General features: G+C 37.5%; 2 protein-coding genes across 2 annotated transcripts; one reads left to right on the top strand and one right to left on the bottom strand.

Moving 5' to 3' along the window:
* The first annotated feature begins 1,294 nt into the window (after positions 1–1,294).
* On the top strand, positions 1,295–20,234 carry Sin3A (SIN3 transcription regulator family member A). The gene is made up of 8 exons (XM_088029593.1): positions 1,295–1,643; positions 5,935–6,938; positions 7,888–8,370; positions 8,588–9,463; positions 9,514–9,751; positions 10,224–10,408; positions 10,462–11,508; positions 18,974–20,234. Exons 2-8 carry the CDS (start codon positions 5,955–5,957, stop codon positions 19,208–19,210), a joined length of 4,050 nt encoding a protein of 1,349 aa, XP_087885719.1. The 5' UTR covers positions 1,295–1,643; positions 5,935–5,954; the 3' UTR covers positions 19,211–20,234.
* Positions 20,201–24,718, bottom strand: LOC148181083 (methionine aminopeptidase 1D, mitochondrial). The gene is made up of 6 exons (XM_088029709.1): positions 24,480–24,718; positions 21,502–21,566; positions 21,231–21,447; positions 20,983–21,174; positions 20,504–20,765; positions 20,201–20,448 (listed from the first exon to the last, which is right to left on the bottom strand). The coding sequence occupies exons 2-6, from the start codon at positions 21,552–21,554 to the stop codon at positions 20,255–20,257; spliced, it is 918 nt and encodes a 305-aa protein (XP_087885835.1). The 5' UTR covers positions 21,555–21,566; positions 24,480–24,718; the 3' UTR covers positions 20,201–20,254.
* Positions 24,719–26,069: the final 1,351 nt, after the last annotated feature.

Below are 26,069 nucleotides of genomic sequence, written 5' to 3'. Positions count from 1 at the left end.
AATAGCATGTGAAATACTCTGAAAAGACAGAAAATGGAGTTAATTTCGAATTTTAGTAAAAAATGAACTCTCTTGGTCGTGACCGATCGTAGATAAAACATTGTACAATGCAAGAGGTTATTCTTCACTATCATTTTTAACGATGAACGATCCAGTGTTCAGCATATAAAAAACTGTCACTGTTTACCATAGACATATTGTCATTGCATACAAAATGAAACCTTTTGGTGTCAATTATAGAAGTGAATTTAATTTGTTCGAGTGATAAAAGATCCACCAAAACAACTTTCTGTTATTTCTTGGAATTGCGAAACTGAAGGAAGTTATGTTATTATTCTACGAATCATGAAGAATGAATATCAGATTTTAGTGCACGTTTTTAAAATTTTTAAAGTATTTCATTAAAAGCATGAATGCTTGCTTTATTTTTCTTATTTTTAGCGTAATTTAATGACAAAATTGTTTTTCTACAAGTGTAAATTAAAAAACTGTTATTCTTACCCTTACTAAAGAATGAAGAGTCAAGAGCTTCATTTTTTTGCGGGGATACTAAAGAAACTTCGTTCATAGCATTGTGTCCTACTTTCCTAAATTTGTTTTAAGAAAATAGTGCAGAAGAATAAAATATGTTTTACTTACAGAGACACAACTTTCGTTAATTTCTTTAATAATGTTTAATAAGTAAGAAGTATTCAAACTTTTGATTAATAAACAAAAATTCTAAAATTTAAGCCAAGTTTTCATGTAATATTCTTTTGCGCAGTCACTCAGTGTAAGAGATTGAAGATATGTACTTAATTATGGAAAGTCAAATAATTGAGTTTTCACTTTCTGCCCTCAGGCTTAAAAGAGTTTGATGATAACTAAACATTTTATTACATGTTCTTTGGGATTGTAAAATTGAAAATCTCCATTATTAATTCTCATTCACACATTGCAGAATTAGAAACTGGAGCAATAAAAAAATCGTAAAAAACGTCCCAGTTAAAATAAATTTTACTTTGGATTTAGCTCTGACAATAAAATAATTATCCTGGTAAATCAAAATCATGTTCTGAATGAATTGGAGAATAACTGATAGACTGATAGCATTTATCCGACATGGAAATATTTTATGGCGGGTATTTTCAAATTTGCTGTCCTTTTCAAATGTGAACGCTAACGCCACCACCCTGTTTCCATGGAACTAACTCGAAAAGTACCAAACAAACCTTTTACGGATTAGACAATTCTGGCAAGGGGTGGTCGGTAGTCTCCAATTTTCCTGTTGTGTTTTCCGGGTCCGTTTTAAAATGTGTAGTTGTTTGTTAGGCCTTTTGAAGTGTTTGCGTTGTTGTTTTTTTGATTCCCTGCAGTTTTCTGGTGATAATGAGTGAGAATTGTGATCCTGGAGATGGCGACCCACCACATTAAAATGATAGACTCGTCCAAACAAGCCGTGAGATTTGAAGCAGCCAGTCAGTCGACAATCGGTCAGCGTTTAGGGAGGTTCGGAACAGAATGTGTCAGAATTTTCTTTTGATGAATTCTAGTGTAAAACTGTTATTTCTTGCTAAAAACATTAAGGATCGGTTGCAGTTAGAAGGTGCATCTCCGGATCCAAGTAGAACGGAAGAAAAATCCGCAAAAGAGGCTTTTGTAAGGTGAGTGACATATTTTTAACTTCAGAAGTTCACGGCTTGGTTGTGTAATTGTAAAAATGTGAGGAATCTCGTTTTGAGTATCATATGCGAGCGTTTTTCGTGTTTTCGGCGTTTTTCAGCGTGGTTTGTACGTTATTTCGGTCGTGGCGTTCCAAAATTAGCATGGGTTGTTACATTGTGGGAGGTGTACGGGGTGGAAAAATTTTTCAGTTGCGATTTTGCTTTCGAAAATTAAGCGCATTTCGACCAAATTTAGTTGATGTTTGTTGTCGGCGACGTTGCGGACACTTGACCTGGCAACCACGGAAAGCGTGTTACAAAAGATAGCTGCACATCATACGGTTGGATAATAATAATTGGCAAGAGGAATTCAAACGATCTGGATCATCGGACCTAATTCAAGTCAACCGATTGTTGAATTTCCATCCCTTAGGCCGGTCGCTGAGAATTACGAAATTTCGATGCAACATTTTGTATTTGTTTACTGACAAAGGACGACAAGCGACTTTCAACTTTATGGAAGTTGATGTTTGGGAAATGATGGCAATAGTGCTCCGCACGTCCGGTTCCCTGCCCTTCCACTCTCCTATCGATTCCACCAACGACCAATCCGGAGCTAGCCTTGTAGATCGCGGGAGCGAAGTCAACGTGCGACGTTGCCAATGCGCGGATTACTCATGCACAAAGGTGCTTTGAAGATGTGTTTTATTCTGCGTCGCGGAGGAGGCAACGTTGTTGCGATATTGGAGGGCAGCGATGTTGCCATGATTCAAAGAAGTTCGCAATGCTATAACTGATCGCCGCGCCATACAAAAATGCAGCACAACATTGACAATTCAACGTCACAAGTTGAAATGGGTTATCCATGGTGCCTCAACATCCACGAAATTAGGTGTTGTAAACGACGTAACACACACTCTCGTTTTACTGGTACATGACGTAAGCCGTTAACGTAAGTCTACAACTGCCATAATGTGTTGACCGTGATGTTGGTCAGCATCAAAATCTTGATTACTGGTTATTCAACATGAAAACGGACGACTCGAATTTTTCAGGCTTTCTAAACAGTCGCGTGGTTTTTCTTTTTGTGGGTTGAACAATCTCAAGGTCAGTTGTGAAAGTTGCAGTTGCCAATGTAGTAAAACAAGCAGTTTTTAAAATCATTTTCATGCGCCTCGGTACAATCACATTTTTAATATTACGTCTACACTTCCATAACTAGGGTGTCCTAGGACCTCGAGACAGGGTTAGGTAGTTGCCGCCACTACAATCCACACTGCGCATGCGTTCACATTAAAAAAAGATTCTTGCGGCAGAATCTAATTGTCAATGTTATGATGTAATGCGTTGTTTTAAACGAAGAACGCAAAAAACTAGACTCATTTTTCTGCTTAACAAACACTCTCAACACTCGTTTTGTGGAATTCCAACTGATGCAATTAAAACGTTTAACTTGGCTGAAATCCATCGCTTTAAATATAATCTTGAAAGTGTGAACTGCTGTCTTAATTATGTGAAAAGACGCTTCTGTTTTAATCACTACTTTGCTAACCAACTGCGTAGCAATAATCTTGTACGCTACCGGTTGTGTTTATGCCTGAAATAAATAAGTGGGCGTGTCATTTGTGGATCAGCTGAATTGAACAACATGGCATCTGGAGACGCACTCTACGATAGTTCGAATTCTTTTACAGAAGAAAGCTAAACAAATTATTAAAAATATCTGAGAGAATGTTTATTTTTAAATTTTGACAATACGCTACTTGTAATAAAATTATAAGGAAAATATCGTTCAATTGTATTTTTTCTATTGGATGGAAGCAGATTCTTTAGTTTCACGTGGGTATGCCTGTACTCTAAAACCGCCAATCATTTTTTGGTCATTGGTTTTAATTGTCCGTTAAATCATTACGATCGGTCTCTTAAACTCGCCAAAAATGCACGCAGTGACATGTCAAAACTTGCAAATTGCTCAAGTTCACCAACCTAGTAAATTTGTTCTAAATTAAATTTTTAATTAATATTTCGAGACTTGTACCTACTCAAATACCGAATATAATTTAAGTTGTCCAGTTGTGGCCAGAAAATTATATCCACAGACAAAAACTACAAAGTAGACTTTGGAAAATTCTGTTTGTCATTCTTTAACTTTTTGGTCGAAAAAAAGGTGATAAAAGACTAAGACGTCAATAAAGTGCAAACTTTAATCAAAAATGGCGTAAAGCTTATTAACATAATCAGTCATAAAATCAACTTAACCAACCACAAGAGATTATGGGGATCACGGGCTCATAAGCACTTGCTTAAATTTAAATTGTAGTTATACAGGGTCCGGCAACACTTGTGTCCACCCCCAAAATCGTCTTTAATTTTAAAGTTACAATTTTGAAAATTTGCATACACTCATAGTTGACAAAGCTCTAGAAGCCGACGCAAAAATTTATTTTTTATCACTTATAGTTTTGGCGTCGCGACGCCTTAAAAGTGTATTTTTTAGCTAATTGTGAAGTTTTATGAAATGAACCTCTAATTTAATTTTTTTTCAATATAAATGTGTTAAAAATATCTCAGTTGACATTTTAGATTTAATGTAAATTGTATTCAAAATTTGAGGAAAAAATGCTGTTTAATCAAGTTAGTTTCCAATTTTAATACGTCAAATTTGGGAACTACGTTTACACCCATCTGTCAACATCTTGTGTCACAAATGACATCTATTCTTTGGTTCGTTTTAGAAGGTAACAAAAGTCTTACTTGGCGAAATTGTCGCTTTGTCGATGTTAATTAACGATTTCTAGTGTCCAGAACGTGCTAATCAAAATTCACCTTCATATGAGTGAATGAAGTAACTTGTGAAATTTTGGTGTAAACGTAGTTTGTCACTGCACCGTCAAAATGTTGAAAACTAACTTGATAAAACAGCGTTTTTTTCGCAAATTTTAAACACCATTTGAAGTAGATTTAAAATAAAAACTCAAATATTTGTATTACAGTTATGTTGAAAAAAAATTGAATTCGCTAATATTACCGCAAAAACCCAAAAATCGGTAAAAATTAAACTTTTTAGGCGTCGCGACGCCAAAGAAACCGTGATATCAAAACAAATTTTTGTGTCAGCTTCTAGAGCCTTGTCAACTATAAGCGTATGCAAATTTTCAAAATTTTATCTTTAAAATTAAAGACGATTTTAGGGGTGGACACAAGTGTTGCCGGACCCTGTATAGGGGTAGATTACATTAGGTAAAATAGCTTCAACTCGAAATGAATAATACTTTCAATCCGGAAATAATTAACAGTAAAATCTTAAGGGCAAATTATTGGGCCAAATAAGCGTTCGTGCATCTAAACACTGTTTTCCGGAGAGCGATTGAACATGAAACGCATTCTAATATTTACAAGAAAAAAAAAGTTCATCTGTAAAGTTGAAGCACTTTGGGGACGAATGCTGAATGGTTGACGGTACTGCCATTTTGTTTTTCGAGTTGGCAATTCATGTAAGACTTATAATAATGAATTCGTTAACTTTTTGTGCTTAGCATATTGTCCGAAAAAAATTGCAAAGGTGGGAAGTAAAACATAATTTGGTGATGCAAGACTGCAAAGTCCCACACCGTGTTTTTTATCAAGTTTTGGTGAAATTGAAAATTTCGCCTACACCATAGTTTTTGGTCCATCAATCAGTGAAAACCAGCAGAGAAGATGTACAGTTTATATCATCTTTGTCTAATGAAAAAAAAATTCAAAGTACGTAACCATTTTACCCGCATGTTTGACAAAAAGCATTTCCTAAATTTTTTTTCGCCATGAATGGATGATGTATCCGGGCATCCTTTAACAATCTTGAAGGGATTCCGCTAATGAATATAAAGCATCTCTTTATGTCATTCGATTAAACTGGTACAAACTCGGCTTCAGCATCTAAGCGCAAAGCTTTGCCCTACTTTATAAGTGAAGTTAAATTAATTAATTTAAACATGTTTTTAACAATTTATGAACCAGAAAACATAGTGGTTAGTTTACGGTTGGGAGCGGATATGAAGTTCGATTTATTCGGCGATTTGAATTCAGTTCTGTCACTGGAGCGGTTCTAACCGCGTATTGATTTATCATTAATATAACAAGCGTTAAAAAGATGCAAAGGCAGCAATGATGATTGATAGTTTGTGGTGTTGCATGTCACGTACAAAAAACACAATAGAGGTCAAACTCAAAGAGTATGATTCGTTAAGCTTTTGGAAAACTTTAGATTTCACTTTTGACCAAATTATTAAGATTTTGTTTTTGTTTTCAGCCGCCTCGATGTGATTTGAAATGAAACGCCTGCGTGTGGATGAGACGCTGAAAGAAGGAAGTGGATCAACAGTAACCGCTGCTTTGTACAGCCATTCATTGCAAAATACGTCTTTGGCCTACTCGAGTGCGGGCAATATAAAAGTGGTCAGTGAAGGTATGCAGTCAGGACTTTATCCTCCACCTCCGGTGAGTTACGGTGCAATGCCGGCTGCAACGGTTCCTCATTCTGGAAAAGCTTCGGCTATGCAGCCGATGTCGGTGAGTGGTCATTCTCAGCTAAGAACGGCCGGTTCTTCCCCTCCGTCAGCCCCAATGCAAGATTTGCAGCCTCAACAGCAACAACCTCAGCAATCTCAACAGCAGCAATCTCCAGGCAGCAACTTTCAACGTCTCAAAGTTGAGGATGCTCTTTCCTATTTGGACCTCGTTAAATTCAAGTTTGGCTCCAAGCCTCAAGTGTATAATGACTTTTTGGACATTATGAAGGAATTCAAGAGTCAAAGTATCGATACTCCCGGAGTAATACAACGAGTGTCTAATTTGTTTAAAGGTTTTCCCGATTTGATTGTCGGTTTTAATACGTTTTTACCCCCGGGTTATAAAATTGAAGTGCAGAAAAGCGATCAAGGATACGCATTTCAAGTGTCAGTCAGCATGCCTAGTCCTACTGGTAATATGCCGTCTGATCCACAGCAACAGAAGATGATTATGAGAGGCTCCGGTACTATAAACATGTCGAGTTCAGTACCTTTGGCTACAATGGCTCCTTGTCAACCATTGTTAACTCAGCACGTTCCCCCGGTAGCTCCGCAAGCTGCACCGTCCATCCCAGTAGTGCACCATCCTTCAAGCTACGGAAGCGGTGCACCCACTTACAATAACTCAATCTCGCTGTCGGCAGCACAAGTTGCAGTTAGCCAGGCACTTCAGGGACATACTGATACACCACAGAACCAACCAGTGCAGTTCAACCATGCCATCAATTACGTTAACAAAATTAAGGTAAACCATCTTTACAATTTATTAAATATAGAATTTGCGTCAAAAACTATTTTGCTTAATTTGTTAAACGAAACTACTTAACTTTTTAGGTAAATGTAAATCAAATTAATCATTTGTTTAAAGTTAAGAGAATTTTGATATTTCAATTTCTTTAATAAAATGGTTGTTTAAATCTATACGTTTTCAATTTATTGTTAAAAATTACATTTTGAGTCTCATAAGTTGATTTTAAGTTGACTTGCGACACTGCAAATTATAGTGGCGATATAACAAATCGATTCGACAGTAGCAAAATCGTCCGAAATAATTTTGACCTACTAACTTGAAGTCTATTTTGGCATTTTTTTGTGTTTTTTGAACATTAAGTGAACAAAAACATTGATTTCAGATATGTGTGACGTGATAAGTTAAATTTTATAGTGAATAACGCCCAAAATAATCTATTTTATTGTTGTAATTTGTGAACTATTGAAAACTTTTTTCTTTTGAAATGAAATAATTTATGATTTGTATTCAATAATAAAACAAAATTAATAGCTTCATTAACTATAGAGGCTAAATTGATATTTCAAATATAATCTAAAAGGTGTTCAATTTATTTAATTTATAAATTACAGAGTGGAGAATACTTGATACCCAATAGTACAGAATTTACTTGATAGGATTATTGATGTACTGAAGCAATTACGGCCGTGGAATAGTTAATGCCATAATACACTAATAGTTGTTAATCATGCTTAAAATTGTAATAAGGTTAGATTTAATTACAATACAACAGTTATTTAATGTCATCTTGACACAATCGTTTAAACTGTTGTACACAAATAAAATACAATACAATTAGTATTTTTTGTAATGAACCAATTAATGACCGCAATTGTGACAGACATTAATAAACCAAACTCCCATGAACGCCAAACTTATTTTAACAAAATTTTTTTTTTTTCAGAATCGATTTCAAGATCAGCCAGAAAAGTACAAACGATTTCTGGACATCTTACACATCTATCAAAAAGAACAGCGCACAATGAAAGAATCGCCAAGTGGAGGTTCCGGTGGCAAGCATTTAACCGAACAAGAAGTCTACAGTCAAGTGGCAAAGTTATTCGAAAATCAGAGCGATCTTTTGGCTGAATTCGGTCAATTTTTACCAGATGCCACAAGTCATATTAATCCGACTCCGATATCCGATCATTCCGTAGTGAAAAAACCACCAACTAAACAACCTTATCGAGAAAATATCATGGAGCGGCCTTCCCATAAACCGAGTCATATTTCGGGACAGTTAAAACGATCTCCTACATATACTCCGATAATGCACAGAGATGCACCGCCCCCAAAGAAGCACAAGATGTCTTCGTCGTGCAGAGATGTTACTTTAGCGGAAGCTGGGAAATATGGGACTTTGAATGATTATGCATTTTTTGATAAGGTGCGTCCATCAATTCTTACCAATTAATTGACTTTTGCACTTGATGATCTAAACATAATCTCGGTATCAGAGTTGTGGAAAGAAATTAGTGCAATATCAAAGCAAGTTAGAGTGAAGGATGTTGTATCTTCTAAGCAATCCTTCTCATTACTATGCTACAGTCTTTTTGATCTTCCGTCATTAGACGTTTTTGCTAATTTTTTTGTATCCATTGCAGGTCCGTAAAGCCGTTCGATCACAAGAAGTTTACAACAATTTCCTGCGTTGTTTGATTCTTTTCAACCAAGAAATTATCTCAAAGAGTGAATTGATCATGGTAGTCAGCCCTTTCCTTGGGAAATTTCCTGAGCTAATGCGATGGTTTCGTGAGTTCTTGGGTCAAAACGACGTGGAAACTATGCCTTACAACGCGACTCGTACTGAAAGACCTCAGGGTGAAACAGCTCTGGAAATTGACTTGACAACTGCCAAGCGTTTAGGTGCCAGTTACTGTGTGATTCCTCCGTCTCAAGAAGGTTTAAGTTGTTCTGGTCGAACCCAGTTGTGCAAAGAAGTGCTAAATGATCAATGGGTGTCATTTCCCACGTGGTCAGAAGACAGTACTTTTGTTAGTTCACGTAAAACTCAATACGAAGAATACATGTATCGTTGTGAAGATGAAAGATTCGAATTGGATGTTGTAATCGAAACGAATGCCTCGACGATTAGAGTTTTGGAGGGTGTCAACAAGAAGTTGAGTAGAATGAATGCAGAAGACGTGGCCAAATATCGTTTAGACGATTGTTTAGGCGGCTCATCTCCCACGCTACATCAACGAGCACTCAAGAGAATTTACGGAGATAAAGCTCAGGATATTATCGACGGCCTGAAACGTAATCCTCAAACAGCTGTTCCTGTTGTGTTGAGAAGACTTAAAGCCAAGGAGGAAGAGTGGCGAGAAGCTCAAAAAGGCTTCAATAAAATTTGGCGGGAACAAAACGAAAAATACTATTTGAAGAGTCTTGATCATCAAGGCATAAACTTCAAACAAACTGATGTTAAAGCTTTGAGATCTAAGAGTTTGTTTAATGAGATAGAAACGTTATTTGATGAGGTAAGATTTTACATTTGGTCTTGAAATTTTCCTTAATTTGTCATTTACAGAGACATGAGCAGAATGAGGAAGGCGCTGAACCAGTTGTCGGCCCCCATGTGGTGATCCCTTACCGAGATAGAACTATACTCGATGATGCAGCAAATCTTTTAATTCACCACGTCAAAAGACAGACGGGGATACAAAAGGGGGAAAAGAGGCGAATAAAACATTTGTTACGGCAGTTCGTGCCTGAATTGTTTTTCCATCCAAAACAGCAGTTGACTGATGATGAAAGGGAAGACGATGGTAAGTGTCTTAATTGCACATCCATTTAAGCAAAATCCGAACAGTCTTTTAAAGTAGGTCAATCAAATTACTTGTTTGTTACTAGTGTGGGTAGTATTTTGTGTTTTTTGGTAGTGTTCTAAATTCACTATTGTTTCATTGGAAATTGTGCCTGGAGAACGGTTTAACTATTCTGAGGTGTAAACAACTTGTAAAAAAGAATTAAATTAGTCATCGGCCGTGAGTCATTGGGAGATTCCTATGTAATCACAGATACCTCCACATAGTTGCGGTTCTTTGTTTTAGCTGGTGTGCAGTTAAAATAAATTTTTGATCGACTTTCATGATCTGCAGTTTTCGAATTCTTGTAATCAGTACATTCTAAACATCAGTTACCGACTGTTGACAATGATAAATTTGCCTTGATAACCAGAATAAACTTGCACATAAATCACTCAATTCAAAATTTACAAGCTCCGTGTTCGTGTTTCAGATGAAAAAGAAGATGGAGACGACAGCCCCATTAGCAGCCCCAACGGTAATAACCCCAAAGGTAAATCTGACGCAAGTCCAGGAAAATCCCCAGGACGTTTGGATGGAGAAGTGGAGATCAAAGCGGATCCTGACGCAAAAGAAGACGATATTAAAGTTCCTTTGCACGCCCAAGTATTGGATCCGGTATGTTTGGTATTCCTCTCGCTTTATATTTTTATTTTCCAATGTTTTTCCAGGACGAGGCGTACACTCTATTCATGGCAAATAACAACTGGTACATTTTTCTAAGGCTACATGCCGTGCTGTGCGAACGGTTGGCGAAAATTTATGAGCGTGCGGTCATTTTAGCTGCTGAAGAAGCAAAATCACGAACTGGTCGTAAAGAGAGTACAGCCGTAGCGCTTAGATTAAAGCCGAAACCACAAATTGAAGTTGAGAATTATTATCTGGCGTTTTTGGATATGGTTAAAAATCTACTAGACGGCAATATGGATGCTAATAATTACGAAGATACTTTGAGGGAAATGTTTGGTATCCACGCTTACATTGCTTTCACTTTGGATAAAGTAGTGTCATACGCAGTGCGTCAACTTCAGCATTGTGTCACAGAAAGGACAGGCATCGCGTGTACAGATTTATTCACGAAGGAACAAAAACGAGGCGGTACTGGAGGCCCATGCGCAACAGCCCATAAAAGAATACATTTGGAGATGAACTATCAAAGAGCTGGCGAAAAAGCCGTGCAGGATGAAAATTGCTTTAAAATCTACATTTATAAGAAAGATTGTAGAATGACTATAGAACTACTGGACACAGATTCGGAGGATCCAAAGAAAGTTGATGATGCCAAAAAATGGAGTTCCTATAAAGAGTGTTACACTGATATCACCAATACCGATAATAAACCTCGTTCTCCGGTTTACTTGAACCGAAATTTGCGAATATACAAAAAACGAATGGGACTCCATAACAAGCCTGTTGAGAAGAAAAATTCAGCGGCTAGTCCAAGTGAATCCAGTGATGACCAGAACAAAAAAGCTCAAAGTAGTGAAGACAAGAAGTCTAGTAGTGCTGATGCCGATAAAAAGTTTGCCATGTTAGAAGAACTAGAAAGGAAGCTTATAGAACGACCTCTGCCTGAAAGAAACCAAACAGATCATCCGGGATACGAAATATCCGATGAAACCCAATGTAAATTCAATTCTCAAGATTCCAAAATCATGTTTACTGTTAACAAGGACAGCTATCTTTATAAAATAAGTGCCTTTTCCAGAGCGAGAAAGGTGAGTTTTCCAATATTTTTTTTAATTTCGAAGAATGTTTTTTAAGTTAAAAAATGCTTACGCAAGTTATAACAATTTTAATAACGTCGGCTTGGTGCTTAATTGTTTTATATACATTTTGAGTTTTCAGATATAAGCATTTAAAATTTACTTTACGAATTTAAAGAAAAATAATTTTCATAAGTGCTTTTGTGAAAATTGGCGTAGATTTTTTAAAATTGCATCGGAGGTGTATTTTCATTAATACTTCGAATGCGCTTAAATAATAGTCCCTTTCGTAAATTTTAACAGTCACGTTCAGCAAGCTATCCTTAATATTATGTGTTAGGGGTGATTTTTTATACTATTTTTTTTAATGTAATATGCCACATGGGTATACTGTTCCAATTCTTCTAACGTTTTTATGGCACACAGTCCTCATTACCGCAGAGATTATGAGGGTTCTCAAAAGTGCAAGCAACCCCATTGTAAATCATTTTCAGGTACCCGAAAGTGGTCAAGACCGAATTTGGGGCAGGGCCGGGTTTAGAATAAGAATTAAATCGGAATTAAAGTAAACACAATTACATGTTCTTTTTATTAATTAGAATGAAATCAATCGCTGTCGCTTTCAGTGAAATTTTCATCTCTGTCGCTTTCTTCCAAATCAACCACAAATTTGGGAAAATTAGGCGACACCTAACTGTCGCTGTAACTTGTTGAAGATGGTTAAGACAGTTTCTCCACAAATCGAGTCCAATTTTGGCAGCTTCTGTTCGAATCATGTTCACGTTCGAGTTTAAATTCGAGTTTAAACTTGTGCTTCTTCCAAATCGATCTCTTCAGAGAGCTCCAAATTAATTTGATGGGGTTCAGAACACAGTAATAAGGAGGCAGTCGAAGCACTATGTGGCTCTGTTTCTTTGCCCATGAGTAATTTTTAAAAATTTTTGAAACGTCAAATCTTTTATTTACTACTCAGTAAGAATCAAAAGTGGAAATGTAGGTATAAATCAATCATATAGGTACCTATTAAATTATTGTCACGTTGGCCGAAAAATCAAAAGTCTCGCTTGTAACAATAACAATTTTATTGTGCACTATGAACACTCTCGTACTTCACAATTATTCACTTTACAGGACTTCCAAATACTAGACTATCTACAATCCTATCGCTACTCCCCTATATACAGATATTCCCCTACTACTAGCCTAATGCTGGAGCGCTGCGAGAATATTCGGGAGTTCCGCGTATGAATAAGAATTATTCCACGAACCGCTCGCTCTAGAGCAGAACGGAACGTTCCAGCGCTGGCGCTCGAAGCTTCCAGAATCTTCTCGTAACACTGCCCCCCTCTTAGTTCTGATCGTCCCGATCAGACCAAACACCTGATTCTCCGTGATATTTACAAAGTCTATTTAGATGAACTACTTTCATCTTTGAACGGGCGCTGCGTTGGATCCGATACACCACGTCGTTGATCCTCTTGATCACCTTATACGGTCCCTCCCATGTGGGTGTCAACTTCGGAGATAGGCCCTTCTTTCGCCGAGGGTTGAATAACCACACCAAGTCTCCTTCGTTGAATCCTTCATGATTAGCCGTCACATTATATCTGGACCGCATTCTGTCACTAGCCATTTTGATCCTCTGCCTCACAAGGTGGTGTGTATCCAGCAGGGTCTCTCTCAGGTTGTCGACGAATTCCGGTACTTCCTTTCGTTCCGCCCCAGGCGAACCAAGCAGAAGATCACAAGGGAGACGCAGCTCTCTTCCAAAGATAATCTTCGCTGGTGTTTCTCCCGTGGTTTCATGAATGGCAGCTCTGTAGGCCATCATAAACAAGGGCAGTCGACGATCCCAATCCCTCTGGTGCTCTTCCACTACCTTGGACAGATGTTCCTCCATCGTCTGGTTGAATCTCTCGACCATGCCGTCGGATTGCGGGTGCAAGGGTGTGGTTCGAGTCTTCCTAATTCCCAGCAGCTTACACATCTCTTGAAAAACGCCAGACTCAAAATTCCTTCCTTGATCGGAATGCATTTCGAGTGGAACTCCAAACCTGCTGAAGAAATTATCCACCAGGACTCGAGCTACTGTTGTGGCTTCTTGGTTGGGAAGAGCATACGCTTCCGGCCATTTACTGAAATAATCCTGCACAACCAAGATGTATTTGTTGCCGTCATCAGTTTTTGGAAATGGCCCGGCCACATCTAGAGCGATTCTCTCGAACGGGGCTCCCACGTTGTATTGTTTCATGCCTCCTTTAGTTCGCGTTCGAGGTCCCTTGCTCGCCCCACAAACTGAACATCTCCTACACCATCGTTCGACATCTTCCCGGCAGCCAACCCAGTAATACCGCTGCCTAATCTTACTTAAGGTTTTGTTCACTCCGAAGTGAGCGCCTGATGTTCCGTCATGGACCTCCTTGAGTACTTGGGGAACTCTATTCTTGGGCACTAGTAACTGGGAGGTTACTTTCTTCCCGTCTGCGCTTTCCCAAGCCCTTTTCAGTACCCCATTTTCTACTCGCAGTGAGTCCCACTGCGCCCACATCGCCTTCAACCCTGGACTCTTTTCCGAGACATCTTCCCAACGCGGCCTTCCATTATCCGTTTCTTTCCACTCCAGCAGTGGCCCAATTTCCTGGTCTGCTTGTTGATCCTTCCGAAGATTCTCCGTAGTCCAGTCATCATCACAACCGATAACCATCCTGTTTATCGGCAATGGCCCTTCAATCTTCGCGCACTGCTTGCAATCCTTGCAAGGTCTTCTAGAGAGAGCGTCAGCGTTATTGTGTTGCTTTCCTGGTCGATGTTTGATTTTGAAGTGGTATTGCTGCAGCCGCTCAATCCACCTAGCCACTTGTCCTTCGGCGTCTTTCATCTGTAGTAACCACGTGAGGGCAGCATGATCAGTCCTTATCAAGAACTCGTGGCCAAACAAGTATTTGTGGAAATGCTCTACAGATTTTACAACGGCCAGCAATTCCTTTCTTGTAGCGCAGTAATTTCTCTCTTGCTTGCTCAACACTTTGCTGTAATACTCGATCACTCTCTCTTCTCCATCCTGCACCTGCGATAACACCGCTCCAATGCCGATGTTACTGGCATCTGTGTCCAAGACGAACTTTCCATGAGTCCTGGGGTAGCTCAAAATCGGGCTAGTGCACAAAGCTAACTTCAGTCGCTTGAAACTGCTTTCGCAGTCTGATGTCCAGTTGAATGATGCCTTTGCTTCCGTTAGTTTGTGCAGAGGTGCAGCAATGTTGGCGAAACCTTCTACAAACCGCCGATAATACGTGCAAAGTCCAATAAAACTTCTCACATCGTGCTTGTCCTTGGGTCTGGGCCATTCCTTAATCGCCTGAATCTTATCTTCACAGGTCTTGATTCCTTCAGATGACACCGTATGCCCCAGAAACTCCACTTTCTTCCGAAATAGATGGCACTTCTTCGGATTAAGTTTCAAATTGGCACCCCTAAACCGGTCTACCACTTCTTGAAGGTTCTTCAGGTGTTCATCGAAGTTTTTACCCATGACCATAACGTCGTCTAAATAAACCAGACAAGTTTTCCATGTCAATCCACGCAACACACATTCCATTAGTCTTTCGAATGTAGCGGGTGCGTTGCAAAGCCCAAAAGGCATAACCGTAAAGTGGTACAGGCCACTTCCCGTGGAAAACGCTGTCTTCTCCTTGTCTTCGGGATGAAGTCCCACTTGCCAATATCCACTCTTCAGGTCTAAGGTTGAGAACCACGTCGACCCTGACAGAGTTGTGAGAGTGTCGTCAATCCGGGGTAATGGAAAACTGTCTTTCTTGGTAACATCGTTGAGTTTTCGGTAATCCACACAGAATCTTGTACTACCGTCTTTCTTGGTTACGAGCACAACCGGCGAAGACCAAGGACTGTTGGATTCTTCAATAATCCCTTCTTCTTGCATGGATTTTACCAACTGTTCGGCCTGCTCTTGCTTCGCCCACGGTAACCTTCTCGGTGCCTGTCTGATGGGTTGATGGTCGCCCGTATTGATTCTGTGTTGAACGATGTTCGTTCTTCCTAATGGTTCATTCTCAACGGCGAACACGTCCTTATTCTTCTTGATGAAAGCCTGCGCTTTAAGAGCCTCTTCTTCAGAAAGGTCACTCGTGTCTACCTCCAGCTTTAACTTTTTCACGGTCTTCACGTTTTTCTTTGATGGCTGTGCGTCACTTATTCTGGAGATCGGAACACACACAGCAACTAGATCGCCCTTCTTGATCGTGACTGGAGTAGGGTTGATATTCGCCACCCGCACAGGTATTTCTTTCGTCACTTTTACTAGTGTCTTTCCAACAAGAATTGGTTTTGTCATGTCTCTGGTCGGTTCAATCATTCCAACGCAGCTCCCAAAGTTACTTCCTAAACGCACACTTATCAATTTCTCGCTGTTCCCATCCACACAAGTATTTTCACAGGCGAACGCTTTCACTCCATCTTCTTTTACTTCTGGGGTCGATAACACAAAGCTTTCGGTTCCAATCTTGAGGATCTTCTCGTTGTGATTAAAGGAAATCCCATGTCGTCCAATAACATCCATTCCCAGGATCATCTCATCCTCAATTCCTGCCACCAGCACCCGATGCCGAAACTTCATACCTCCCAACTGGACCGTGACCTCTGCCTCGGCACTTACTGTGGCGACATCTCCCGTGACTGTTTTTAAAATAGCACTCGTTGTCTCCAGAGATGTCCTGTTGTCCAACATGTCCTTTCTCACAAGGGAAACCATGGCTCCGGTGTCGACCGTCATCTTCACTTTTCTCCCATTCATACTTCCTTCAATTATCAAACTCTCAAAATTCCTCTTCAAACGCATAACGGAAATAACTTTGGGGCTTGTGCTCTCCCCAGCCAGTGTGTGCCCCTTGACACTGCTGGGCTTTAGTTTTCCGACTGCTGAGGACGTGACTGGGGACCGTTCTGGTCGTTCCTAGGAACAACCCTACAGTCACGTTTAAAATGGCCTGGTTTTCCGCAACGATAGCAGGTCTGGCTAGTTCGCTGCTTCAGTGCCATCCGTAGCTCCCTGTTTTCCTTGAGGATGTCGTTTAGCTCGGCTTTCGTGACGAAAGCGGTAGGTGTTGCCTCTTCTTCGTCAATACCCACACCTCGAATTCGTCGGTAATCGGGGACGTTCACAGAGCTCTTGAAAACGGCTTCCACCTCTAGAGCGCGCACCAGAGCTTCTTTTGCGGAGTGATAGCTGCCGAGTCTGACCGTTCTTTGTATTTCTGAATCTCGAATCCCTTGCAGGAACGTATCCACAGCTAGTTGTTCCACAAAATTCGCCGGAGCCGAAGGGTGGGCGAGCAAAACAAGGCGCTTGACGCTTGCCTCAAATTCCTGCAGAGACTCTCCAGTTCTCTGCCGCCGCGTCTTGAGCTCTGAGACGTATACTTGCTGCAGGTGTTGGTTTCCAAATCTGGCCTCTAACGCTGCCATCAGCTGGTCGTACCGCTCTTTGTCTCGACCTGGAATTGTCTCTAGCAAGTCCAGAGCCGCCCCTCTCAAGGAAACTATCAGAAATGAGGATTTTTCTTCTTCCGACCATCCATTTTGTTTAGCCGCCACTTCAAATTGCAGCTTGTAATTGTCCAGTGAAGTCGACCCATCGTAAGTCGGGGGTTTCATTTCTTTCGTTGTGGTCAGGCCGGTCCTATTTGGAACTTGACGCCTCACGCGTAGCAACTCATTTTCCACGTGCTGTTTAAATCGCTCCAGATCTTTGACATGTACTTGCACTTCGTCTTTGACGCTTTGCAGTTCTTCTTTAACGCCTCCTATGCACTCTTCTACTTCCTCTCTGACGCCTAGTAGTTCCTCCTTAACGCCTCCTAGGCACTCTTCTACCTCTTTTTGAATTTCATCGACCTTAACCATAATGGTTACGTTCATGTTTTGTTCCATGTCTTTAAGCTGATTCAGGATTGCTGCATTCTCTGTTTGCCTTCTTTCTTCTTCCTCTAATTTTTCTTTTTGTCTTCTTTCTTCTTCCTCTAATTTTTCTTTTTGTCTTCTTTCTTCTTCCTCTAATTTTTCTTTTTGTCTTCTTTCTTCTTCTTTTTGTCTTCTTTCTTCTTCTTTTTGTCTTCTCTCTTCTGCTTCATGTTTTTCATTTTGTCTTCGTTCTTCTTCTTCCAGTTTTTCTCTTTGTCTTTTTTCTTCTAAATTCGTAATCAACTTTTGTTGGGTGTCCATTTTCGCCATCATCGAAGCCATCAATTCTTGCAGCGCCTCCATTTCTGCGGCTTGCTGTCTGGTTTGAACAGGCATAAAAATTGTCCACAATCAGGTAACAATGTCACAGTCCGGTAATGTCACGAATTTTCCGATCGAAAATTCCAGAATTTTCTCGATCACAAGACTGGGCGGGATCCCACTATCTGACACCAGTTGTCACGTTGGCCGAAAAATCAAAAGTCTCGCTTGTAACAATAACAATTTTATTGTGCACTATGAACACTCTCGTACTTCACAATTATTCACTTTACAGGACTTCCAAATACTAGACTATCTACAATCCTATCGCTACTCCCCTATATACAGATATTCCCCTACTACTAGCCTAATGCTGGAGCGCTGCGAGAATATTCGGGAGTTCCGCGTATGAATAAGAATTATTCCACGAACCGCTCGCTCTAGAGCAGAACGGAACGTTCCAGCGCTGGCGCTCGAAGCTTCCAGAATCTTCTCGTAACATTATCATATCGCCCGTAAAATAACTCACAAAAAAATTTATCGAAAAATCAATAATAAATTTGTGGCATATTATTACTGCTTGGGCTGCAACAGAATTGAACAGAATTTGTCGATGCAATATTTTTATGCATCCGGTCCTGTTAAAACCTCTCTGGATGGCCTAAAACGCAATTTATGAGGGGTATTGTGTGGGTTATTAGCGTTTCTAAGGGTGGTACTGCCATAAAAACGTTAGAAGAATTGGAACAGTATATATTTGTTCAAAGAATATTTTTGATAAACAGAAATCGCAATAAAAACAAGCTTTCACTTAACATTGATAATAAATTAATTGGGCTTTCATTCCGGTGCTGCCTAACGAAGCTTTTAGAGTTAAAATATTTTTTAAATATTGAAATAACGACATCTCAATACAATTTTCCTAGAAGAGCGTAAAATCCTTTTCTTCCATACTTTTTACAGTTATGTTTACGTCTTTCATTTTGTATATGTGACAATTAAAAAAATGCGATATTTTTAAAACTTTTAACGAAAATGTCTTTTTCATTACTCCCCAACCGTAAGAAAAGGGTGAGCATTTCGCCTACACAATTTTCTTAAAAAATGTAAAAATGCCGTATGAAACAAACACTAAGCAGACGATATGTGTAATAATTTTCATGTTTTTAATAGCTGTAGTAATAAAAATATTCTCCTGATACATGACTTCAATCAACTAAATGTTTACCGTTTGCTTCAGACTCATCCGGAAATAACGAAGCGGCTGTCAACAAAGTTCCGTGCGTGGTTGAAGAAATGGGCTAGTGTGAACATTAGTGACGTGCAACATAAACAGTGTACGGACTGGTTGATGGGTCGTGGCGAAGGAGTTGTGCCCAACCGAACACGGGTGTTAACGGACAATGATCTTTCACGAACTCCTTATGTATCTTACAATAGATATCGAGTAGAAAGGCTGAATGAAGACGCTACATGATGAGGGAAATCAATAACTAAAATTCATGATATATGACAGATTGTTTAAAATTGTTTTTTGTAACATTTCAGTTTCTTGAATATAGCTGCGACGTTATTTTCTTAAAATATCTTTGTGCTTCTGCAGTTTATGACCCTGTTTTGTTTTGTGTTTGATAAATTTCGTGGTGCGTCTTTTAAGTTTGTTGTGTTGCCCACAGTCGTTTTATGTTGTGAAATTATTTATTGATTTATTTATGACGTTGAAAACGCCCTCGAAGTGATACTTTTTCTTAATAAGTTAAGAACTAAACGTACTTGTTTTGTACAGTTATTTTAATTCAATTTTCTGCTTATAATTCAAGTTTCATGGTTCTGTGGTGTTTTAGTTTAAAAGTTCATTTGTAGTGCAATAGTCGTTTTTAAACTAAAACAACATTTTATTCTGTTCATATTATTTTCCACGTTTTTGTATGTCTTTTATTATAGTACAAAAAATAGGTTATGTTTTGTATTGCTCTTATTGCGAACTTTTTCGTTAAATTATTAATTTCTTTCATTATTTTCTGTTAACCACTTCACTTTTAACTTTTTTTTTAATGTTGACATATCCTCAATCACTGTCATAACGAGAAATTCCGTATAATTAGATTGTTAAGACTGCTTGCTAGCATTGATCAACAAACTTACTAAATGTACTTTAAAATCTGCGGTCAGACGTATAGTTTCTAAATTAAAAATTATATTTTTGTATGAAATATATAACGAGATGATATGTCAGCATGATCACATCGCCATCCATGTATATATTTAAAAGGAAGAAAACCAAACCGTTTAAATAGTATAAAACATTCCATTTTATACATAAGTTCATTGAATTAGTGTTTGGTTATCTTTCGCCGTTAGTCTCACTTTTAATTATTGTAAATTCTAAATGTATAGAATTGAAAGTGAGAGCAATATGTACACAATTGAATTTTAAGAAAGCTAAAACAATGCTACACTGTACATACCATTTATAAAAAATTTCTATTGAAGTGTTTCAATGATTTATTTCACTATAACTTCATGAGATTGTTAAAATCTCAACACCATTTTTAGTAATCAGAACAGTATGTTCGCATTGAGCGGTCCGAGCACAATCCAATGTTACAGCAGTCCATCCATCTTCAAGTATGAGCATTTCTTTTTCTCCATTTGAGAGCACAGGTTCGATGGTAAAAGTCATCCCAGCTTCCATTGTGCCAGGATAGTCATTCGCTAAAAAATTAATTTTTATTAATATTGCGCACTATTAATTTAAGTCAGTACATACAGACATGGAAAATATCGGGGGGACCATGGAAATATTGTCCAATACCATGCCCAATGAAAGCTGGGACTACAGTAAAGCCTAAACGATTCGCTACGTTTTCAATTGTCTCTCCAATTTCGCAGAATTTGCGACCAGGTTCACAAATTGCAATAGCACTATCAAGACACTTTTCTGTTGCTGCGACTAAGCTTTTTCCTAGTTCATCCACGTTTCCGACTAGAAACGTTCTGGAACAATCGCCATGATATCCTTGATAAAAGACCTGGGCGAATTATGAAAATCATAAGTTTTCAAGGAAAAAAAACGCCAACTTTTTGAGAAAATGAAGTCAGTATTTTTGCATTTTTATACAGTTGAACCCCTGTTGAACGATGAAGAAAAAAAATTGTTTTTGGCCTAAACAACAAGGGTTCTACTGTAATTTTTTTTGCTCAATTTAATCGCTTTAGTGATTCTAAGGTTATAGATAATTTACTCACTGTAATATCGACATTAACGATATCGCCATCTTCCAATTTCCTGTCATCGGGAATTCCATGACAAGCTACATTATTAACGGACGTACAAACCGACTTCGGAAAATGTTTATAATTCAATGGTGATGGATAAGCATTTTTCCGGATGGTCATATCATGCACAAAATTATCAATATCATCTGTTGTAACCCCAACCTAAAGATTTTGCACACTGAATACTTAAAAATCAAAAAAAATAGAAATAAATCTACCTTTATGCAACTTCCTACATCTCTCAGTATACGAGCAGCCAGTTTGCACGTGTCTCTCATTTTTAATATTTGTGCAGAACTTTTTATTTCTGGAAATTCTATGGGTTCTGGAGGTTTTCCTGTCAAATGATATGACGGTTTTGCTATGTGATCAGGGACTTGCTTTTGTGGCGAAACATTTGCAGGTTCCACAATGCTAAATTTTCCCCAATCAAATCTTGGAAAAGTAGAAATGAGTACAATTGTATACGTAATTAAAATTTTATCTCACTTTTTTCCAGTCCGATTCTTCAAGGATGAAAAGTGGCGGATAATTCGAGGCATCTTGGGGCGGTCCTAGATATGAAATTAAAAAAAAATCTTATAGAAAAAAATCCATTGCAGCTTACTGTAAATAAATGAAGTTGGCAGGTTTCGATTTTTAAATTGTTGTCTCAGTTTTAAGAAAAAAGTAAATGAAATTGATTCCAATTTTCAGGCTACGCCAATGATTACTACGGTTACTGAGGTCACTATGCAGAATTAGGTCCTTTATTCACGAACAAAATACTCGCGGTTATTTTGTGCATATCAGTGGTGCCGAGTAAGGTCAGGATTTTGGAATTTTTTACCTTTACCTTAAAATTAATAAAAATCACCGAAAACGTCTTCTACGTATTTTGGTAAAGCCGCTATATTTTTTGCGCCTCTATTTCAAAATCACCCTGTATACCTTAGATCCTTAGTCGGTCAGTGTTATTATGTTTGCATTTATTAACCATAACTTATATTGTCCGACTTGCAGTTTTATGGAAATGCACTGATAAGGTCCATAATCAAGTCTTGGAGTTAATTGGTATTATTTTTAAAGCTAGTTAATATGATTTCTCAAATCATTCTCTTCCACATTGTTTTTTAAGGATTGTAATTATGTATCTTTAGTCTTTAAACATATCACGAGATACTGAGATACTACCATATGTGGTTCGGTTCAGAATAATTTGATACAAAATCATCAAAATTAGGCATAATTAAACGAATTCTTGAAATGAATCTGTACACTTTTGGTCATAGATCTTAAGACTTCAACCGTTAAATGTGAAATGATCTTCATATTCCCCATCTATGAAATTTGAAATTTTGAAACATTATTTATAATGACATTAAAATATAGTGCGCATTAGTTTTTCTTGACATAACGCAAAAATCATGACCAAAAAGTGTACCTGAAAACATCTAAGTTACATTGACAAAATTAGTTTTCAGATAATCGACCTTAAAGATTTGAAAATATTTTTTAAGTTTCAAAGAGTAATGAACAAGTGAAGTTTACTTTAATGTTTTCTCAGCCTTTGAGACACTCCTCTAAACAAATCTTCACTTTATTTTCGAAGTTATTTTCAACACTTTACATGAATTTCTTGATTTTTTGTGGGTTAGAATTTTTTTAGCAAAATATATAAAAACGTTTTTAACTTGTTTGAAATTTATTAATTGTTAAAATAAGAAACAATAATAACAATAATAATAACAATTTCAAAATCTAAAGTTTGGACGTCAACTTCTTCGTCAACAGAAGTACTTTCTGTAACACTAGAACTACCAAGAGCGGTCAAATTGACTGCTCGCGATGTTTAATTGCGTTTAGTTTCCAAAAAAAATAATTCTATACTGCTGAGATTTTATGACTTTTCCTAAAATATGCTTTCAATTATGACGACCAATTTTTTTCCTAACTTGATAATATAATTATTCCAATAAAATATAATAATAAATACCGAAAACTACCACTGCAGTCAGATTGACCGTTAAGAATCTACACTATTTTCCTTGAATATTTATCATAAATTTGTTACAAAAATGTTCTTCACATCTTTCTGCATATTTAGCTTACAATTCTGGCTTATAAAACTAAAAATGGAACGACACCCTTTGATTGAAAAAAGAGTGTTTTCAAAATCTTACCGAAGATGATTCAGGCATGAAAATTTATATCGCATCATTTAGCAAAAACAAAGATTTATGTCCAATTTCTAATGATAGTTCGAATGATAATAAGACTAATAAATTAATCTTTAATTTTCAAAATAGTGCCAAACCGAAGAAAAAAAGTATGTAATAGAAAAAAAAATCATAAATATAGCATAGGAAATAGAAGGAGTTTTGATTCTAGAACTTCATCATAGCTCAATGTTGGAACAAGCAAAAACAAAAAAAATGTGTGCCGTTTGTTTCTCCTTGTACCAAGGAAACAACACGTCAAATTGACCGCATTGGGTGGTTCTAGGTGGTAGACAAAATTCGTGGTAATTAAATGATACATTTTTTATAATTTTTTCAAAAGTATAAATAGTCACGGATTGGTCATTTGACGGTTTAGACCGTAAACAACAAAAAGGGAGCATGTGAGTTGAATATTTTCTGCAAAAATTAATAATGGCTTTAGGGATTAGTGCTGCACGGTTTAAATTATAGCCTTAATAAGAGTTAAAATACTGGTTGAACGGATTCTTTATAATCAAGAAAGGTGTATTAGTACATCAAAAATCGTATTAGTTCATTTTTGGCAATTTTGTAAGTTGGATCGTTTTTGGGCATAACTACGCCCAATTAAAAGTTATTGCATGAAATTGAAGTTTGGCACATTTGTCAGAGGAATTTGCCGCAATTATAGTGTCTACATGAATAATTGAGTTTTGGAAGGGTTTAGAGGAACATGCTGCTGACTAAAGATTTTTTTGAGCGTGATAGTAATAAGCTGTGCTGAATTTCAAAACATTGCAGCCTGTTTGTAATGAAAAATTAACCAATTGGAAAAAGCAGTTACCTAAAGTGTGCCAAAGAGGGACTAGTGTATCCATACCAAAGTTATTTGATTACCAGCTAATGTGAATTTTTCAATTTAGAAAAGGAAAGAAATTATTATCAGAACTGTTTATTTTACCTGATTTTCAACCCATTTCTTTAAAAAATTGAAACCAAAGTCATTTAGTTAACTAAAATGTCACTGCCTTAGATTTTTTTTTTTGAAGGCAATGGTTAAACTACTAAAGAACGCTCACAATTCACGTATGCAGTTAAATTAAAGTTCTGTTATCAGAATCAGGGGGAGCCACACTACTTTCCATAGCTTACTATCTAAAATTTAAAATAGCATAACATAGCCTGCTTGACACCTAATTTCTAAGATTATAATCTTTAAAATTATGACAAGTGAAATAGTTCGAAATTTGCATTTTCCATTTACTGTCAGCAAAAATACATTCTTACCAGTTTGTTGGCTTTTTAGTGCAATCGTACCGATCACAGCTATCACTTCAGATAGGTGAAATCTTTCCATCAAAAGAAGTTTCAAATTTCTTGCTCACATTCCACCAAAGATTACTTGGCATCATTACAATTTCATTTTTTCAGCCATTTAATCATATTTGTTTATTTTCCACTTCTCGATTTCCTCGTTACGCAATACGAACCACCAGATGGCGATATTGTCGCACGCGTGTGCTGACGGCCACGTTACTTGCAAACGTAGCTCCCTAAATCCCCACCACCAAGTCCGTTGTACACAGCCGAATGTTAGTTACATTTAGCCAAAGATATTTTATAATTTCTTAGATTTAGCACTAGTTAAAACGTCAGGAATGTTTATGCAATATTAATTACAATGCGCGACAAATTCTAATTAATTTTGAGTACTCTTCATGGAAATTGATTTTTTGTGATCTAAAACAGAGCTCATTACAATCGGTCCACTCATTAAAAAGTTTAGTTGGCGGCAACCTCCAGCAATTTTTATCGGTAAGAATTGGTAGTAAAAGATTTGACCTTGATGCAACTGTGGCATGCCTAGGAGCTGATCGTCTTGCCCAACATTGCCAAAACTTGTTAAATCTCCATTAAAAAATTCCTGTTGCAACAAATGTTTAATTATAGTCGAAATTTTATAACTTTGGTTAGACCCCGCACACATGAACAAATGACGATTTGAATTTGTCGAATCAAGAAATGGCTAGCCTCCTTTACTCAACATCACAGCTCAACATAATCAAAAATTTGGCGGCTCAAGTGTCACACATGTCAAGAAGATTTGCGGTTTTGCGAGAATTCAATTAATCGTGAAACTTTCGTCGATTTTGATGGTGTTTCATCTTCTAATGTGGCGACTTTTCTACCCCGACTTTTAGCAAATATTGACGAACTATTAAAATTTTGCAGAGTGAATCAGACTTCAGCTAAAATTCAATTGGCTCAAAAGGTATGCGGAGTTAAACCAAAGTTACAAAATTCGGACTATAGTGTAATGATCTGTAACCCAATTCCGCCAAAATTCAAATGAACCGCCAAACTCGCGAACCGCGGAATTTAAAATAAATAAAATGGCCGAAAATCGTGATCGTTTGAAACGGCTAGGACCTACGTTGTGTTGTGAAGGCGGATGTTCATTGGATACAAAGCAGTGCATCGTCTTTTGGGAAGAGCGTACCAACACAAAAAAATAAAAATACACCAGACCAAATGAGGTTTAACTTGTTTTATTCGGACTTTAAAAGTTTGAATGGTTTTGATTTAAATTTTACAGCTAATTGTTCTTTCTTAACATTTCAAGAAATACAAGCATTTGAACAGACGATTTGATCACGTTACAAAATACTTAATAATTTTTAATGTCAAAGGAAAATCACTTTACAAAGAAACATTTCGGTACAAAAATGCAATAAACAAATTAACGGAAAGTGAATTACATCAAAAGAACTACAAAAATCTCTCATACGCCCTGTTGTGAGTGTGATCAAACTACAAACATTATTTAAAACAAAATAACAATGAAAAACAACACACAATTTACCAAGTAAACATATA

Source organism: Gnatocerus cornutus, chromosome 1, assembly GCF_029298725.1.
Source record: "Gnatocerus cornutus isolate USDA-ARS CGAHR chromosome 1, icGnaCorn1.1, whole genome shotgun sequence".
In the NCBI taxonomy this organism is placed as follows: domain Eukaryota; kingdom Metazoa; phylum Arthropoda; class Insecta; order Coleoptera; family Tenebrionidae; genus Gnatocerus; species Gnatocerus cornutus.
This window is presented reverse-complemented; position numbering and strand designations above follow the sequence as displayed.